Source organism: Nelumbo lutea, chromosome 8, assembly GCF_056320005.1.
Source record: "Nelumbo lutea isolate HS-2025 chromosome 8, American lotus-T2T, whole genome shotgun sequence".
Lineage (NCBI taxonomy): Eukaryota > Viridiplantae > Streptophyta > Magnoliopsida > Proteales > Nelumbonaceae > Nelumbo > Nelumbo lutea.
Window position 1 is genome coordinate 1,131,237 of NC_142691.1, and position 19,548 is coordinate 1,150,784.

The window sequence follows — 19,548 nt, forward strand, 5'->3', positions numbered from 1 at the left end:
AAACAGTTTTGACCGTTTTTTATTTTTTAAATTATTTTATTTTTTAGTCAGAATGAGCTGAACGTTTGGTTCAAACAATTGAATCGTTTGACCCGGTAACCGGACCTCTGACTGATTCAGTATCCAGGTCAATTTTAAAAACCATGATTTTTAGTGACAATACCTGCAGAGGCTGCAACAGCCTTCGAAGAGCTCTAGTCACAGAACATTGATCTTCAAGACAAGACGTTAGTTGGGGGCTTGACCCAAGTAACAGTGTATCTGTATCCACAACCCAACGACGAGCTAGTCACAGAACTAATGATGCTTAAATGGTTGGCTCTCAAAAATGGGCTTGTTGGAGTGATTCTAAATATGTTACATTGGCAAAGATAGCATTGGAATGCATGAGATGTAATGTCCCACATTAGAAAGAAATAAGAGGTGCAAGTGATTTATATATTATGATATAAGCTTTTACGTTAAAGATGATGTATATTTCTTTACGTCTAATTTTACTTCTACATACTTGTATGAACTCTCCAGTTTTAGCAACTCCCCTCAATATACAATAGATGGGTATTCATCAACGAAACTAGTGGGGAAAAAGTGTTGCACTTTTCCCAAACTGAGCCTTGTTTTCTTATATAGTCAGTTCTGTTCCGGTTCTTGCTTCATTGATGCTTAAACATCATCATTGGTTTTGTTTATACTTTACTAGGGTATTGGTAACGATATTTTTAAAACAAGACTTGGCACCGAAACTTAAAGGGGCCAATTCAAGCTTGTCCCAGTTTAACTAAGCGGTTGAACCTCTAAAGCGCCTAAATCGTCCGGTTCACTGAACCAGATTGGTTCCTGATTTTCTGATCCACAGACTGATTAACGGCAAATACTAGATTGTTATATTTTAAAAATTCAGATATTAAATTGTCAAATTTTAAAAGTTTCGATACGAATTGTTACATTTTAAAATTCAGAAACCAAATTGTCACTCGATAAATGATATGTTTATGTCAGGACAAGGACAGAATTCAGGGTAGATCTCTGTAGTTTATCGAAGAACCTACGCAGGTTATTGACCTTACAGAGCGACGAGGCCAAGGTGCAATGCTAGTTTCCAAACAAGCTTAAAACTCGTAGGCGTTTGAACAGGTTGGAGACATGGAGTGAAATATTGATTGAACCTGATAGCGAGATGCCTATTCGTCTACACAGCCTCTGGTATCTCGTGCTGAAATAAATTGTTTCGAAAATCAAAATTGTTATTTGTATATCAATAGGCTTGATAGAACACAGTAACTAGCTCACTAAGAATTGTTGTCAAATTATATAGGTTATTTATGTCAGGTAAACGATATCTGGGCTTCTTGCCCCCACTGGTATTCTTTGATCACCGCTATTCATACTTACCCAAAGAAGATCCGATAGAATTTGGATCACTGCCCCAAACGGGCAAACAGAGCACCAACTTGAGAATATTTTTTTTACTCTCCTCTAGTTATAATTTAGATTTTTACTGGATTTACGTGATTCATATAGCCTTACAGAGTTGTAGCGGCAAGGCCAATGAATTGAGGATTAGGAAAAAAAAAAAAAAAAAAGATTTCATCTAGGATTAAGGATAATTTGCCTGCATTACATTGATAACAGGAATATAACTAGACTCTAGACCTAAGGAGGGACAAAACCAATCGACTATGTAATTTTAGGTATATACAGGAGGGTCGCCCATCGTGACGAAAATGGTTGTGCAAATAAAGGATTCTCTAATCACCACTACTACTGTACTACTGTTGAAAGCAAAGAGAGAGAGTGAGTCAGTAGACGACACTTAAAATCTCAGGTGCTACAAATACAATTGGTTTCTCGAGAGTCAAGATATGGTGACTTCAACGGTCTTGGACTTTCGGGGTGGGGGGAGCTTCTCCACCGTCACCGTCAAAACCCCATTATCGCACTTGGCTGAAATGGTGGAAACATTGGAATCGTCAGGTAGCCGGAATTTTCTCGTGAACTTGGGGGATGCTCTCCTTTCCAGCCGGATATACTTGCATCCCTCCTCCTCCTCCTCCTCACGTTTCCTCTTTCCATTACTTCGTATCACCAGAATGCCCTCATCTTCAACCGTCACCTGCAAACCATTTTTTCTACTTTATTTATCAGACAATACACAAAGGCAGCAACGGCAATAACCTCTCGTCAAAATCAATACGCCGACCAACTAACAAATTCTTCCTACAAAAAAATAAAATAAAATAAAATAAAATATATATATTCGAGCTGGCTCATGATCCTTACGAGCCGAACTCTAGTAGGCTTGAACTCTGCTCGTTTAATAATCGAACCACTGAATACGATTCGCGATCCTTACGAGCCGAACTATAGTAGGCTCGAACTCGACTCGTTTAATAATCGAACCACTGAATTGGGCTTGAGCTCGGCTGAAACCGAGCCAAGCTTGAGCAGCTTGTGAAAAGCCGGCTCATTGCCACCCCTATCTAAGACTCACCATGGGTTTTCAATATTTCTCTTAAACTCACCACAACTTTTCAGAATGTCTAAACTTCACCATGTCAGCAAGTTTTTATTTTCCAAAACTCACATTCCGTTAGTGTACCGTTAATGCTTCTTAACAGAGGTTTCCATGTCACCATAAATAATAATTTTCATGACCAAATTACCCTTGAATGGTGAGTTAGTGGAGAAATAGTGTATTCCAGTTTTCAATTTGTTTTTGTTTTTGTTTTTTTTTTTTTGCATTTTTAGTGTTTTGTTATAATTTCCAATGTTTTTTATAATTTCTGTTTTTTTTTTATTTTTTCAGTCTATAAATTTTCTTGTAATTTTTGTGTTTTTCTATAATTTTTGGTGTTTTTGCTACAATTTTTATTTTCTGATTTTGTTTTTCAATTTCTATAGTTTCTATAATTTGAAAATAATTTTTTATTTTGTTTGAAATTTCTATAATTTTTTATTTATTTTTTGTAATTTCTATGTTTTTATGTATTTTATATTTGAAAATAGTTTTTTGAACTTTTTTCTTTTTTCATGTCTAAATACTAAAATGGTAATATATTAATACTTATTAATCTATTTTTTGTATATATTTTATATTTTTCTATGAAGGTTAAAATGGTAATATATTAACACCCATTAGTTTGTTTAACATCAAGTTAGTGACATGGTGAGTTTTAGACATTTTAAAAAGTTGTGGTGAGTTTAAGAGAAATGTTGAAAACTCATGTTGAGTTTTAGACAATTTCCCCCCCAAAAAAGGATTTTGGTGTAGCTGAAACACAAAACATCTTACACTAATGATTTCACCAACTAATTAATTAAACACATCACATGCTTGAACACTACATTTCCTATATGCATATGCATCAATAAGTAGGAAATTGCAGTTATATTAGTTGCAGTAGGCATGTGTGCCCTTGAATTTGGGGGAATAAATCATGTATGGTTATAGTTAACAACAGTATCCCTAAATCCTAGTCAGTCATAGACAAGAGTAGAGGTGAGCATTATTCGGTTAAAACCAAATAATCGAATTGAAAATTTCAGTTTTGGTTTTTTTGGTTTGGCGTTTATGATTTTGGGTTAAATCGGTTTTGGAATTAGAATTTTGGTTAACCGAATTAACTAAACTTTTTATTATTATTATATGTAATATATAATATATTATATATTTAAATATTAATATATAATATACTGAAATTTTATTTTATAATATATAATATATTATATAATAAATATAATAGAGTATATATTATTAAAATTCAGTTTTAACTGAAATAACTGAAAACTGAACTGAAAATATTGATTTCGGTTATTTTGGTTTTTCTAAATTCCTATTTCGATTTCGGTTTTTATTTTTTATAATTCAATTTTAAAAAATTTTGATTTATTCGATTCGATTTTTAACTAATAAACCGAATCCTTACCCCTAGGCAAGAGTCGTGGCACTGTTTAATTAATATTTAACAATATTATATATATATATATATATATAATTGATGAGAAACTAAACTAATTAGAGTCGATGGACATTGGGATATGTTTGGACCCACGTACATACATTTCATTTATTTTAATTTCCTTTACATTACATTGTGCACTTCCAACTTGGAATTTATATATGCCACAATTAAATGATTGTTCATGTGTGTGTGTTAGACTTTTAGGTGAAAATCCGGGTTTAATTGGATATGTTTTGTGCATGCATGTTGATGGTGCTAATTAACATGCAACATACATATATGGCAACCCGGTAGACTTCAAATTAATCTGATCGACTAACATAAATTACAATATAATCCCAGTCGAATCAAGCTAAGAGATTAAGCCTGATCAAAACCTCACCAAGACTGACCCACACCAAGTCACACCAATTATGTTTAGGTGTTTACCATTTAATTATTGTTCCAGTACTGAATACTGAGTACTGATGGAGGTTGCCCATCTACTAATATTTGGTGAAAAATCCAAATTGATCGACCATCAATCTTTATTTAAGCCAATTGGAAGAAAATATCAGTTAATTTATGGTGGATTATTATTCTTGAAATTAAAGCAGCTGAGCTGAGCCTGAAGTACATGCATATACAATAATGAAATGGGACATCGGGGCGGGGGTATGGAGCAATGCTCATGATCAGTGTGCGGATAATATAATAGCTTCCGATCCGATATATATACTTTTGGCAGCTTGCTATCTTGCACATGTCTGTCGCTTTCGCCATTAACAGTTTTCACTTGCAGATGAAATGATACAGTGGCCGGCCGGGGTGAGCTTTTATCCTCCTATCCCATATATAAAACAATTCCATTTACAGGGGAGGAACGAGGAATCTACCGCTGCGGGCGGTTTACCAGCTAGCGACCAACAACCAACCACGTAAGACTTGACCAAGTTCAAAAGTGTAACAAAACAGCCTTAGCAACATTTGTTATTACACAACACTCCTCCAACTCCAATCTCCAATCTCCAATAATCTCCATCTCCAAACGACGACTATATATAAATCTACAGATTATAATTAGATACGTCTGTCCATACTGCTGAAATAAAAGCCCACCAGGCTTGACTCAAAGAGTGATTATTACTTATTGAGTGTTCTGATCAGATTATATATATATACAAGGCAAAGAGCTAAGACTAGAAAGCAAAGGAGAACCAAATTAATTAATAGCTAGAATGACGCAGGGGGGGGGGGGGGGTAATAACTGCGTACGTTAATATAAATAAAAAAGCAGGAGCGAGCAGAGCAGGACCGTCTTTAATTTGAAGTATCTAGAGTTGTTGTATATATATGCAAGATCCATTCCAAGAGTCAAAAGTCCGAGCACAGTGCTGCTGCTCTGTCTGCCTGCCTGCTGGCTTAGTATGCCACTGATTTCAAGTTGTTATCATTTTACAATGCCCCCCCCCCGTCTGCTCCATCTATTTCCTTTTCTCTTTCCCTTTCCCTTTTCCTTTTGGCCTGTTAAATAATTCCTCTCGGCCCCTTCTCCATCCCAAGATGCCAGAGACCAGAAACCCCCATTTAATTTAGCAGCTATTAGACTACTAGCTAGACATAGCATCTTCTCTTCCTCCATTATTCTCCTTTCTCCTCTTTCTGACTGAGAGCAATTGCAAGTTGCAACCAGAATCTTATTTTCACACTTGCTCTTTTTCAATATTACCAATATTGCATTTGATCCTTTTAACCAGACTTGTCAGTCATCTTGGCCTTTTAAGCCTGAAAGAACCTCAAATTAAACCACCTGGAACTGGAAGAAATGGCTACGAAAGGCAGTAAACTAACGAAGCTGAAATCAATGTTAAAGAGATGGCCGTCGATGAGCAGGATGAGTAGTCGCAGCCATAGCAGTAATAGCATCAGCAGGTCGTCCTCTGTAGTAGCCGCCAATCCCGTCGTGGAAGATGATAGTTACAATTCGGTGCTGTCGAGTAATAATAATGATAAAAACAATATTGTTGGGGATGAACATGAGGATGAGGAAGGGCTACAAGCAGTATATGTGGGGAAATCACGGCGGAGGTACTTAGTCAGCTCCCAAGTCATCGATCACCCATTGGTGCAAGTGCTGGCGGGCAGGTCGTCGGACGGGATGACGGTGGAATGCGAGGTCGTACTGTTTCAGCACTTGCTATGGATGCTGGAAAACGCTGACCCACAACCGGATTCGTTGGACGAGCTCGTCGACTTCTACGCATGTTGATTTATGAATTAATTGATGATGATACATGCATAATGGGTAGTGAAGGAATGACCAAATCAATCACCATTATCTATATATATATATATTCCATCCCATCCCATGTATCATTTAGGCTCATCATATCCCGCATTCATCCTTAATTTATTTGTTCTTTAAATCTAAATTTATTTGTTCTTTCTTCTTCTTCTTCTTTCTCCTCCCTCATATGTAATAGCATGGCATGATTGAAATAAATTATAGTTCCATTAATTTGAAGGTTTAAATGATCCATTTTGAAGAACGAGAGGATTTTAGCCAGATTAATTATTGATGTCTGGTGGTGTATGTTTGACAAGGCATTTGTACGTGTGCCGCCGGCGCCGGCCAATTAATATTAAATCAGGACAGAAAAATTACAAAGTGGTGCGCACAGATAAGGATAAGGCGGCGCTACTTAGTAGTAAGGATAAGGCGCCTCATACTCCGGGTTTTTCCCGAGGTTCTCTCTTTTTTTGAGAGAGCTTCTGTCCTTAAGTTCTTTCCTTCTTTCCATTTTCATTTCTTCCACTCAGTCTTTCTTACTTTTTCCATTTCCTTCACTCTTCTCAAATTCTTCTTGATTAATTCGATCCAATCATCTTTTCTTTTTTGTTTCTTTTCTGTTGGTGGTTAAATTTTAAGTTAATTATAATTTCGACGATAACAGTTCAACGGTTATGGTTTTAGATTTTTAAATTTCTTTAGTTCCAATTCAATAAAGTTTCGGTAGTTATGGTTTGAGATAGTTAAAGTTATGATGAATCACTACTATATTTATTCCTTTCTTTTCATGGTTGGAGATGTTCTCATTTATCTATTCTGTTGGTGGTTCTATCTCACTTTTTATATATTACAAAAGTTTTTTCATTTTCTTCTTTATTTATTGTGAATATTTTATTTTTTTAGAGACAATTTTTGCTTGATTCTATTATTATTATCATTTTTCTATATAATTTCATTATAATGCTTCTATACTTTCTAACTAATACTCTATATTTATACAAATTTCATAGATGAATGAAATATGATGTTTTATTTAAAAAAAAAAAACTAATTGTAATCGATCATATAAATTACTTGATTTGGATTAAATAACATCCAATATTCATTTGCAGCCGTATTTAATTATCATATGCTTGTCATGGCCTCACGTCACTAGGATAGGATTGATTAGAGCTGACTTTTCCTTCTACCATAAAAAAAAAAAAAAGCATGAAGCGACCATCGACGGTGGATGTTAAAGCCACTTCATCCAAAAGTATCACACTTTTCAGAAATAATAACAGGTGGTCCAATCATTCACCATGGATTATAGTCGACTGTTACCTATTTTATAGAATTGAAAGGAAGAAAAAGAAAATAGTTTTTTCTCATTCAAATTAATTCCAAAATTTTTGTATTATGTGATTCAAGAAGTTAAAAAAGAAAGAAACATGAACGAATATATGCATGTTGTGGGGTAGGAGAACGTGAAAATCTTAAAGCAATCAGCAGAATCCCCATCAAAGAATTTTGATGAAAATACCAACTGATTGGGTACCACTTTTTACGACACGGGCTAATTGGTTATGATCACCTTCTTTTAGATATAATGATTTGGCAGTTTCTTTTCTTCTTTTCTTACTCGTGAGGCAATTAAGTGTCTAAGTGGTAAATAACGCTAATGGGGCTTGATTTTTTTTCTTTTTCAAAAGATAAAAGAAAAATTTAGGGATGATACCAAAAAGATATGGCACGTCAAAAAAGGCCTTTGACCAATCAAAACTCACCTGTTTGGTAATTGGTACAACTTTATGGTATCGGTTGACTATAAATTAGTTATAAAATTTTCGATATCTTTTCGGCATCATAATCGAACATTACATTCCTAATAATGCACTAATTTCATATTAACACGAAAATTGAATACATGATGAGTTTCACATAATATTATTACACACGTGCCTTCATCTGCATCACTTGTAAAAAGTGACTTCAACGACAAGCGTCTGTCTCTTTATCAGAGCCTGATCGAGGTCGTTTGATAACGATATCGTAATGTTCGTCAATTCGTCATTGTGTACTGTGCGTACCACCAGGTCCATTCTTAATTACATTACATATTATTTGATTTGATGGTGTTTGTTCGGTAGTGATATGCGATATATAATACTTTCTCATTAAGCAATGATGTTTGATAAGTCTCTGTTTCATGTATTAATTAATTAGATAAAGTCCAAATCCTATTAATTGAGGTCTTACTCACGTAATCTTAATTTGCATGCCTTCACCCATAAGTTCAACCGCACCGCTTAAGAATTGAGGGCGTATTTGGTTTGCACTTTTCAGTTGGAATGGGAATCGAAATTCCTTGGAATAATCTATTAGTTTATTTATTGGTTTCAGATTAGAATTAGAATCAATATCTGTATCAGGAGGGACGGTCACTCCTTCAAATAGGGGAATTTCATCCCACTATAAATGGAAATTGATCCAATTCTGTCCAATCAAATAATTTGTATTAGAATGGGTTATTCTGTTTGATTGCAATAGAAAAGAAGTCGATTAAGATCTGACGTAAAACAAAGTAAAGGCCAAAACAAAATGAAACCAAAGGAAGCCTAGTTGTCAAACAATATCATCCAAAAGTAAATAATTTAGTTATTACTAAATAATCAGCATTAGAAATAGTAATGATATTTGTTGAATGGAAGGAAGGCCTGAAGGCCACTGGGCCAGGGTGGGTTGGGGCTTATCCAACATATCCACAAGGCTCACTCAACGGCTCAGCATAGTGTGATTGACTGCATCTGCATACTGCATGCAGACAGATTGCGGATTGCGCGCGGCCGCTTGACGCTTGTGACGTCTGGTATGGTCTACTAATACTAATAGAGATAGCTCTACATGATCACCACCAACATGGCATGTTCCATTCTGATTTGGTAGCTGTCATGTTTCATATCCTTCCTTTTTATTGTTATTGTTTACTCCAGAGTCCAGAGACCATCGCCCACTCCTACTCCTGGTCCACTAAACTCCAATGTTGCGTTGATCAACTCACTCAGTATTGACCACCTTATCTTGTATCATCATATCATCACTTCATGATCACTTCACGCACGTCATCCATCATCCATTCAAAACACAGCCACCATCCCCACTGCCATTTGCCAGTTGCCACCAAAGTATGGTCCTCATCATACCATCCATGACCCATCATCATCACCCACCCTCAGATTTTTTTCTTTTTTTTTTTTGGTTGTCAGAGCACGTGCTAGTTCCTACATGCACCATTACAGGACAGGACAACACAGTCTCCTTGCTCTCTCGCTCTCGTATCCAAAATAATCCCTCTCTCTTTTAAACTTCTTTGCGGTATATCATCTGGCGGGGATGTGCTGTGGAATATTATGGAAAACAACCTTGTGGGGGGGGGGGGGGGAGGGGGCTGATTTGATCTCCACTGTTATGTCATAAACGCGCGTACATTTGTATGCCACGGTTTTATACCTTTTGTGCATTGGAATTCATAATTGAGAAAAACAAAGCTGCACTGCACATGTACATATATTAGTTATACGGAACCCCCCTTACATCTTTTACATTTGGTCCCTTTTGGCTGTTTATTTTTTGGCACCATACTTGTTTCTACCTGAACGAATTCAGTAAATTCCATGTAATTTACCAATTTTCAATTAATCTGGATTCTGGACAATTAATTAAAGTAAAACACCAAATTTTTAAATATCTAAACCAAACAAAGTGATTATAGAATTATGAACATCAAGATGGATTCCTGTTAATATCAACTGTGTGTTTAATTTCCATCCATTCACATTGTGCATCAAGATTTCAACTAGTTTAGGGGAGAGGGTGAGTGCAATTGACGGCAGACAGGTAAGGAGTGAATAGGAAAAATGAGTAGAAAATCCCGTTTGGTTATCCAATACCCCTATACTTAATTATGATCCAAAAGAAGCTAAGTCGGTACGTAAATTAGGTGGCATCCCTATGCCTTGGGCCTTGGAGGCTTGGGTCCAGTGGAAATTAAGGCGGAACTCATATTAAGTATTAACCTAGCTACTTATTAAAGTAGGTCCCGTCTAGCTAGCAAATAACACGAGGCCAAATTAAGCTGCATCATATGTTAAAAAGACATCAATATATACATGTAATCCTTCCAATTAAAGTGGTATTTTTTTACTAAGACTTCAATTGTACGCACGCAGTGAAGAGCGAGGTCAATACATGCCTGTAAAAACCTTAAAAAACAGCCCATGTGACAGTCCACCGACAAATCAGATTTTAGATAGTGGAGGGACCAAATTCATCATGTCTTTTTCTACGCGACGCGTGTATTTGTTTGATTGTGTGTGTATGGGTGTCAAATTAATGCCGTTGAAGGCGGAAATGAACAATAGCATCGCTATCATTAATACACGCGACGCGCCCCCTAACAATGCAAGAAATAGCCTCCGGCAGAACCAATATATACTTGCGATCTTTTATTAACCTATAATTAACTTGCCACGTGTTGGAAATCTAAAATTTCAGTACCCAGTAATCAATGATCACATCTAAGAGAGGCCCCACATCAATGACGGCCTCTCAAATCTTAATTGGAGAGGCCCCTTCTATTCATATTTTAAATGAGATCTGATTTAATCTATATGAATTATATGTTACTATACATTACCAAATCTTTCCCGGGCTTCACCTCAAAATAAATAAATAAATAAATGATGTTCCGAAATTATTTTAATCCATTGGATTCCCCTATCCACTCTCTCTCGCTCTCCTCTAAGTCATGCATCTTTGAACCACTCAACCTCAACCAATCTATAGAGGACCCATTTTTCTCAAACTTGAATTATTTGGAATGCATAGAATTAGAACACGTGGCTATAAAGAACCAAGTAGAGGTGGTTACAATGAAGAGAAAGTCTGTGGTATCATTGCTTTCTCTCTTCACAAGAAAAATACTCGCATTTTACATTCGCTTGTTAACCTTATATATAGCTAATTAATTGCGAGATTACTACTCCATGTTATAGTTTCATATATATATATATATATTTTTTATCGCGTGCCCATACACCAATTGATTATTGATGCCACTTCTAAAACCTAAATCGTATGAAAAGCAAGTAAAAACCCAGTGGTTCAGTGGTTGAACCATTTTGCAATTTACTCATAAAAAAACATTTCCAATCTTGTGAATGATTCACGCCTCAAGCTATGCAATTAGAAAGGTAACATCAACTAGACGGGGTCTTTAGGTATCCTACATCGATCGGCCATGTCTTTATTCACCGATGTTTGGAAAGAGAGAGAAAGAGTTGGGACAAGACATGACATGTGATGTTCGGAAAGCGTCGACTATTACTGCATTGACCAACCAATGGGTGAGAAACAAAACACAAACCGAACAGAATCCAATTGGATATCTGAAATTGAATATTGTTGGGGACACACAAAGATAGAGAGTGAGAGGTGGGCCCACCCATGCCTGGGGAACTTGTTCTTATTTCCAACTTCCTTCTTTCCCTACTTAATGTGATTCCATCAATAATGCTAACCAAATAAATTTCGTTTTTGTTTTTCTATCATATATAAATACTGGGCCACAACTGCACTCGCATTTAAAATATTCATCAACTGGGTAGCACACTAACACCCCACCGGGTTGTCCCCACATCTACTCATTTAATACTATGTTCCCAGTTGCCTCTTAGGTTCAGCTGTATAGGATTTGGTGGCTACTGACAACTATGGCTCGACAACTTCAATCGAATCGCATATACGTAGATGTAAATAATTTGAATTTAATTCAGATTAAATAATATAAATAAATTAGACTATTTTTTATCAAAATATTATACATCTTTAATATAATAAATTAAAAATGATTTTAATATTATAATTTATGAACTAAATAAGTTAAAAATTATTTATATGAAGCTTGAACCTATGATAATTGAGTAAAAACACAATATTCTAAACAATTTTACTGATAGATATAATATAAGTCTGACAATGTCTATTCGTATGGACATATATGTGCGTACAGGGACCAGACAAATCCAAATAATCCTTTACCTTGTTTTTACTCTTTCGCTTGGATTTTAGAGCTATGTTAATTACAGTGTCATCTGACAAAAATGTCTGTCTTCCTTCGAAGCTCCGAAATCGAATACAAAACTTTAACTTTTCTTTTCAGAAATGTTTTCGAACCGCGTTCTGAAACCATTCAGGTAATTTTGGTTCTATTTTATCTCAAATCCGATCTTCGATAAAAAATTATTGAATTGGTCAATAATCTATTGATTCAGGTGGTCAAACTGTTGATTTGTTCAACCAGTTTAATGGTTTTTTACCGTTTCTTAATTTTTCTTTTAAATTTTTAGATTTTTTGTCAGAATGAATTATTCATTTGAATTGGATGTTCAAACCATCAAGCCAGAACAATTCCAATTCTGAGTCAGTTTTTAAAACGTTATCATTTATGCTTTATTTGTTTTGAAAGAAAAGGTGGAGAAACAAGGAACTTAAAAGGTAGGGAAACCTATACAAGGACTTGGCCTTTCCTCTCCTTTCCCTACCTTTCCTTTCAAACCCCACGCAGCCTAGCCTTAAGGAAAAGCTTGGGCCAATTGGGTTGAGTCTAGGCCCAACATAAGCCTAGATCGAGTGGGATCGACACTTCATACCCATGCATGGTTTGTGGACCTAATTAAAGCATTGACTGATTAATAGACATTGATATTGCAGAACCATGTAAATATATATGAATTCACATGCTTCTTATATTCCTCTCATTTTTTACACATGTGATTATCTATTTTTAATTACAAAATGTAAGAAGTTACACAAAAAAAAAAAAAAAAAAAACCTCTTAGGTCTTAACTTTTTCTCTAATAAAATTCATGTTAGTTACTCTCTAATTAAATCACTCTTGATCCCGTCCTCTCAATAGTTAATGTTTATAACATCTCCTTTCTCCCATTAAATCCCTTTTTTCCTCTTAGGGGCATTGGTTAATGGGATTTTGATTCTCATTGACTAAGAAACCCATGTTCTTTTTTTCAGATTTAGGTGGGGAGCAAGGAAAGTTTATTTTCCAAGGTATCACTTAACGATACCCTTCTCCTAGGTGGGTAAATAACTCTCCCATATAGAGGAAAAGTTGGTAACACTTGAATGAGACAAAAATGCCCCTTTTAATAATGAATTTTTATGGGTAAAATTGTCATTGCATTATTTACCTAGGAAATAAAAAAACATGAATAAATGCACTTAACTGTGTAAATCTTGCATGGGAAACATTTACCCAGATAAATAATTTACTGGAGAAAGAACGGGGCCTTAAATCCCCATTGATAAATAACTTAATGAAAAGCAAACCATTTCTATAAAAAAAAATAAAAATAAAATAAAATAGGGGATTCAAACCTAACTAAATTTCTATTCAACCCATGCATTTGCATGGATTTACTTGCTAGTTTATAGTAATCCAGGTGATAGTAAACGCGAACACTAGGGTGGAGAATGCTAAATTAGAATCAAGAGCTTGGGTTTCACGTTTAGGAAGCCCTTGAATTACAACAAGACAAGACAATATCACATAAACACCCACCTTTTCTATTTGCACATATTAACTTACTTTTCACGTTTTGTACTGTTGTGCAAAAATGTCAAAAATTCAGTATTAATCTGATAATCATTACTTCTTTTAGATGTCAAATACAAACATAAATACCTCAATTCAACATTTATATTACAAACAAACGGGATCTAAAAGTCTCAATTTGAAGGAATACAAATACAAATATGTCGAGTGCAAAAACTTTGGTATTGCTGAATACTACAAATATGTAGTATTTCCATAATGGGAAATACTACCACAAGGAAAAACTAAACTTTACGCCACATAAGCTTTGGTATTGCTGAAGATTGTACAAACAATTGACAACCGGGATATGTGCGTGAAGATAACCGTATAACAAGTACCTAACTTACAACTTCTAAAATTAGTTTTAGCTGAAACAACTTTTTAAATACTTGTTTGCACCATTTGAAAAAAATCAAATTACCAGTCATGAAAATCCTAATTTCTGTTCAAATAAATAACATCTTAATAAAGATATTATTAGGATATATGTCTGAATTTCAAGAAGTAAAAGAGTCCCACATTAGAAAAATATATGAAATACAATGGCCCAGAACCAAGAGATTAGGCTTTTGGGTTGCAATATGTGTAAGTCTCATTCCTGGGTATGTGCACACCACAGCTCCCCTCCCTGTATGGAAGTATAGTGCCAATTGGCTTCAGTGCTCAAAAGACCCTGTTCACATCATTCTTACAGTCCCTTACAGCTTTTTATTGAGAATATCTCTCCATGAAAAAAAGAATATATACATACGAGATATTCTTAATGCATGGTGTAAATGATTGTGCAAACGGTGTAAGCACAGTATTGTGAGTAGGGGTGCTATCGGTTTTTGGAAAACCGGTAACCGAAGCCAGTCGGTTAACCATCAGTTCGGTTTGTCGATTTTTTAATTTTTATAATACATATTATAAAAATATATATAAATATAAATATATAAAATATTATATTTTAAATAATAAATAATATATCATATATTACAAATATATATTTATATATAATAAATATTTATTAATTTATAAAATATAAAAATATATATAAAATATATAGAAATATATGTATACCGGTTGGTTCGGTTAACCACCGATTTTCTATATTAGTTAACCGAAACTGAATTGATACCTTCGATTTTTTAAAAACACTGAACTGAAATCAAACCGACTTGTTCGGTTTTTCGGTTTTTTTTGCTCACCCCTACTTGTGAGCACTGAAGCCGATACCATGGTTAAGTTTAAGAATTGATCCCAAAATGAATGGCTTTTCTAAGTCCCTCTAAGTGGTAAATTAGTGATTTAACAATCAACCATTGTTTTGCTAGGAAAAAAAAGGGTTGGACTATGATATGAAAAAAATAACTGAGCAATAAACTGAAATCACAAACTTGGGAGCAAATAAGGTGTTATTTATCAAAATTCATGGATGGGTTTTAATTGGTCAAAACTCTTTCCATATCATATCTTTTCTGCATCATAAATTTTCCAAAAAAAAAAAAAAAAAGATAAAAGCAAATACTGATTCCGTTAAAAGACAAATTATATAAATTTTACTCTGTGCTCTAATATAATATCAAACATACCTTCCATTCCTTTCCATATTTATGATGATTTATGATCTTTTCATTAGGGTATTTTTTATATTGGTTTCGGTTCTCAGATTTCAAAATTCAGTTGACAAAAAATAACAAATTAACCAAAATATAGCACATTAAGGTTAGGGTTTTTACTTTAGGGTTGTTTTAGGTTTTTGTGTTTGTATAAGAGATTTTTTTTTAAGACCCCTAAATTTACTCCTGGTTGTAGAGTGGCCACCTTAAAATTTATTAATCAAACAATATCGAAAGGGAGAAAGATTAAGAAAGGGGAAGACGTAGCCCATCTTGCCCTGAAGCCCAAATACAAAGCACACAACCTCATCCTCTCAATTCAACCCACGTGCTCAGTCGGAAGGAGTACAAATGCAAATATGTACAGTATAAATATATACAAAATAATACAAAATGTAAGATTTTGCATTCTAAATTTGTATTTGTACTCCTTTCACACTGATAGTCTCTGATAGTCTTCTTTCAAAAGCTTAATTTACAAGGTCATGTGGAGTATTCTCTAAAGAGCCATAAATGAAAAATAAATAAATAAATAAATTGGTATAAGTAGGCTACACTCCCCCTCAAAATTTATCCGATCAAGGTTACGTGTTTGTATGAGAGATTGGTAACTTCCCACAATGAAATCCAATTTAAACCGAAATAACCAAATAAGGAATTTTGTTCAATTATTTCGGTATTTCCTTAATTCAGTTTGGTTTCGGTTTTCCTCTAAGATTTCTGTTAATTGGGGTTTGATATATTCAATTGGGGTTTTAACTAAACTGAATGCTAACCTCTAGCCAGGACAGCAAATGTGTCGGATCTAATCTAATCACGAAATCAAATTTTCTAAGTTATTGGGCCGAATTCGGATATGGACTGATTCAATCTATTAAGATCCAATCCAGTTGTTATTGTTCTCATATTGGTGACTAAGGTTGAGAAGTGAACGCTAGAGATTATATAGAGAGGAGTAATGATAAATTTGCAGGCCCCCACCTCTTTCTCTCTCCCCGCTCCATCTCGTCTTCTCTTGGGTCTTCATCTCTTATTTTCATTTTCGTTCTTTCGGTTTTAGATGAGAGAGTAGACGATGGATGGCGAACACCTCCATAGGAAACCACGCAAGTAGCCAAGTAACCAAAGTATCTGCTATTTATTTGATCCAATCCGTTTGGCAATTGCAACCCTAAATTACCATGTCTCATTGTATATCTGAAAGGTTATTTTATCTCCTTGTTTCCAGCTTTCACTTCAAGGCACCAATCAATCCAAACACTCGCTTTCTCCTCTCCCTTTGTCTCTATCTAGATATGTGCAAAGAACATGAACATGGGAAATCATGGATTTATTTGAGTTCTTCGCATTGGAGCATACGAGTGTGTAGAATCGTTGTGAACTGTTTGTAAATGCTCCATGGTTCTCCTAGTTGTATGAGCTTGCTGGATTCCTTCTGAATCTGAATCCGTGGAATTTCAATTTCTTATCAAATGGAATTCCATTCGGGTATACTCCTATTTGGGTCCATTTGCCGCCCTATTTGGAGCTATCTATATTGTTATTGTCAATGAAGTTGAGGGGGTTTTAGGTAATTTCCTTACTAAATTCCATATGTATCGGACAGCCAATAATGAATGACGAAATTTACGATAAATGCATCTCCATCTCCATCTTTGGGAAGGAGTCTCTCTCTCTCTCTCTCTCTCTCCTATCTGTTTAAGTTTAGCTCGTCGCCTATAAAACCGACTCTACCCCGCCCCTCCACTTCCCTCCTATCCAAACACAAACAGACAATATGGCGGGGAATACGAAAAGAGTCGTCCATCGTCTTCAGGTGAGTTATATGATGATTACGATGTTGATTGTGCTTGCCCCCATCGTGTTCTCCCAAGACCAAGAGCCAGAAAATACTTCCAATGATCCGACCAGCTTCGACAATTGGATTGAAAATAGCATGAAGACGTTCTATGAACGTAAAGATCAGATCAGACAAGGGGAAGACGTTGTTCTCGATGATGCCCTGGCTCAAGCTGAGAAATCCAGCAAGGTGATCAAGGTGAGAAAGGATGGCACCGGCGACTTCAAGACGGTGGCAGATGCCATCGCAAGTATTCCTTCCGGGAATAAACAACGCATTATCTTGTGGATAGGACCGGGCGAGTATGCGGAGAAGATAACGGTGGATAAATCTAAGCCATTCCTCACGTTCTACGGATCGCCCGAAAACATGCCCATTTTGTCCTCCCAAGGTGCAGGTGGAGCCGGCCCCTCTGCTTCTGTCACAGTGGAGTCGGACTACTTTATGGCCGCTAATATCATCTTTAAGGTCTCCCTGTCTTTCCTAATTAAAAGAGTCTATTAATCCCTTATCCTTCCTCATTTCAAATATACTCTCTTACTGTGATGTGCCTGTTCCACCGACACACGTATCCTTCCGGCCAGTAAGTGGAAGTGGAACCAATCAATCATCAATATAGATGGTTTTCACCGACACATCACCTCACACGCAGATTGGTGGTTTTGACTTTTCATTCCATGCACCCATCTCGCATTTTCTTTAACCAATTCGAGAGAAATGGTCACTCCTCTAATGCAGATGCATCCCTCATGAGTCAGTCATGTCGTAGCATTAATATTTTGTTCGTTTTTGCTCCTCGTGTTGTTTCAGAATTCGGCTCCAGAGACCGACGGCAAAGGTGGTGGACAAGGAGGTGAGGCTGCGGCAATGAGAATCTCTGGTGACAAGGCGGTGTTTTATAGCTGCAACTTCACTGGCTCCGACAAATCATTGTACGATGACAAGGGAAGGCATTTGTTCAAGGATTGCTACATTGAAGGCACACTCAATTTCATCTCTGGGAATGGAAAATCTCTCTACATGGTTCGATAATAATCTCCCTCTTCTCTCTCTCTCTCTCTCTCTCTCTCTCTCTCTCTCTCTCTCTCTCTCTCTCTCTCTCTCTCTCTCTAATTAATTTGTTGATGTCGTTGGATGGTTGGGGTGGGGTGGGTGGTTCTTCTTCTTCACACATCACACCCGCTTCTGCTGCCACTGGCACGTCACGCCCTTGCGAGTTGCAACCCCACAAACCCAATGAATTGAAATCCGAGGAGAGCACTCCAGACTCCAGAGACGGAAATTACTTTAATTTTGTTGTATGCAGTTCACGGAGATAAATTCGAAGACAAAAACTAATGCACTGATCACGTCATCAACCAAGGAGAAGGAAAATGAAGATACTGGCTACTCTTTCGTTTACTGCAACTTTACGGGCAGCGGGCATATTTATCTGGGTCAGGAGTGGAGAGCCAAAGGGAGGGTTATCTTCGCCAACGCCGACATCGGCCTGCAAATCAGTCCTCAAGGCTCCTCTGACGGTGGAAAAACAACCGACGATAAGTATGCCACCATGCATCTTATTACCCAGCTATCAACATAATTAGTAATTACTTATGCTTTTGATACAAATGAAGATCCTAAATAAAATGAAGTAACTAGGATAATCTTTCAATCCCAAGCTTTTAATTTTTTCGTTAACAAATAAAATATGATAAATGCAGGACAATATACTACGCAGAATACAATTGCAGCGGACAAGGATCATGCGCAGATAAGCCTCCACCTTACGTCAGGATGCTAAGCGATGCCGAAGCCCAACCATTCGTGAGCATGACCTACGTCCACGGCAGCACTTGGCTTCTCCCTCCTCCCATTCTGTAAACCAGTTCACGGCGGTTATACTAACATCGTCATTATCTCCATTGTATTTTATTGTATACTTGGATGCATGCATGTTAACAAAAAAAAAAAGTTAAAACTTATTAAAACAGCTTCCGTATGAATGAATGCTCAAATAATAACATAGTAATTAATTAAAAGTACAATTAACAAATTCTTCTTCTTTTTTTTCATGTTGTTTTCTGCATAGCCAATGGTCATCAAATAATACGTACAACACAAGGCTTGATCAGTCCTAACTCCTAAACAACATAATCTAAATTTGTGTAATAAGGGTCCAAAGATTTTATTAGTGTAATTCCTTTGATTTGATTGGCGTTAATGTTATGAACTCCAAACTCTTT

General features: G+C 35.9%; 2 protein-coding genes and 1 pseudogene across 3 annotated transcripts; 2 read left to right on the top strand and 1 right to left on the bottom strand.

Moving 5' to 3' along the window:
• Positions 1 to 1,855: 1,855 nt before the first annotated feature.
• LOC148842084 (18.6 kDa class III heat shock protein-like) lies at positions 1,856 to 2,554 on the bottom strand. Its single transcript, XM_088957806.1, has 2 exons — positions 2,523 to 2,554; positions 1,856 to 2,132 (listed from the first exon to the last, which is right to left on the bottom strand). Exons 1-2 carry the CDS (start codon positions 2,552 to 2,554, stop codon positions 1,856 to 1,858), a joined length of 309 nt encoding a protein of 102 aa, XP_088813932.1.
• Positions 2,555 to 5,420: 2,866 nt separating this feature from the next.
• On the top strand, positions 5,421 to 6,465 carry LOC148842085 (auxin-responsive protein SAUR76 pseudogene; annotated as a pseudogene). Its single transcript, XR_016103756.1, has one exon. The product of XR_016103756.1 is annotated as an auxin-responsive protein SAUR76 pseudogene (transcript).
• Positions 6,466 to 16,455: 9,990 nt separating this feature from the next.
• Positions 16,456 to 19,358, top strand: LOC148842086 (putative pectinesterase 63). Its single transcript, XM_088958238.1, has 4 exons — positions 16,456 to 17,791; positions 18,134 to 18,346; positions 18,630 to 18,865; positions 19,027 to 19,358. The coding sequence occupies exons 1-4, from the start codon at positions 17,261 to 17,263 to the stop codon at positions 19,184 to 19,186; spliced, it is 1,140 nt and encodes a 379-aa protein (XP_088814364.1). The 5' UTR covers positions 16,456 to 17,260; the 3' UTR covers positions 19,187 to 19,358.
• Positions 19,359 to 19,548: the final 190 nt, after the last annotated feature.

Bases quoted from the DNA above. Each gene is read 5' to 3' on its own strand.
- LOC148842084 (XM_088957806.1), bottom strand. From the start codon at position 2,554: ATGGTGAAGTTTAGACATTCTGAAAAGTTGTG. The intron at 2,133-2,522 runs GTGAGTTTAAGA...TGATAAATAAAG, and splicing joins AGACATTCTGAAAAGTTGTG to TAGAAAAAATGGTTTGCAGG.
- LOC148842086 (XM_088958238.1), top strand. From the start codon at position 17,261: ATGGCGGGGAATACGAAAAGAGTCGTCCATCGTCTTCAGGTGAGTTAT. The intron at 17,792-18,133 runs GTCTCCCTGTCT...GTGTTGTTTCAG, and splicing joins CCGCTAATATCATCTTTAAG to AATTCGGCTCCAGAGACCGA. The intron at 18,866-19,026 runs GTATGCCACCAT...TGATAAATGCAG, and splicing joins GGAAAAACAACCGACGATAA to GACAATATACTACGCAGAAT.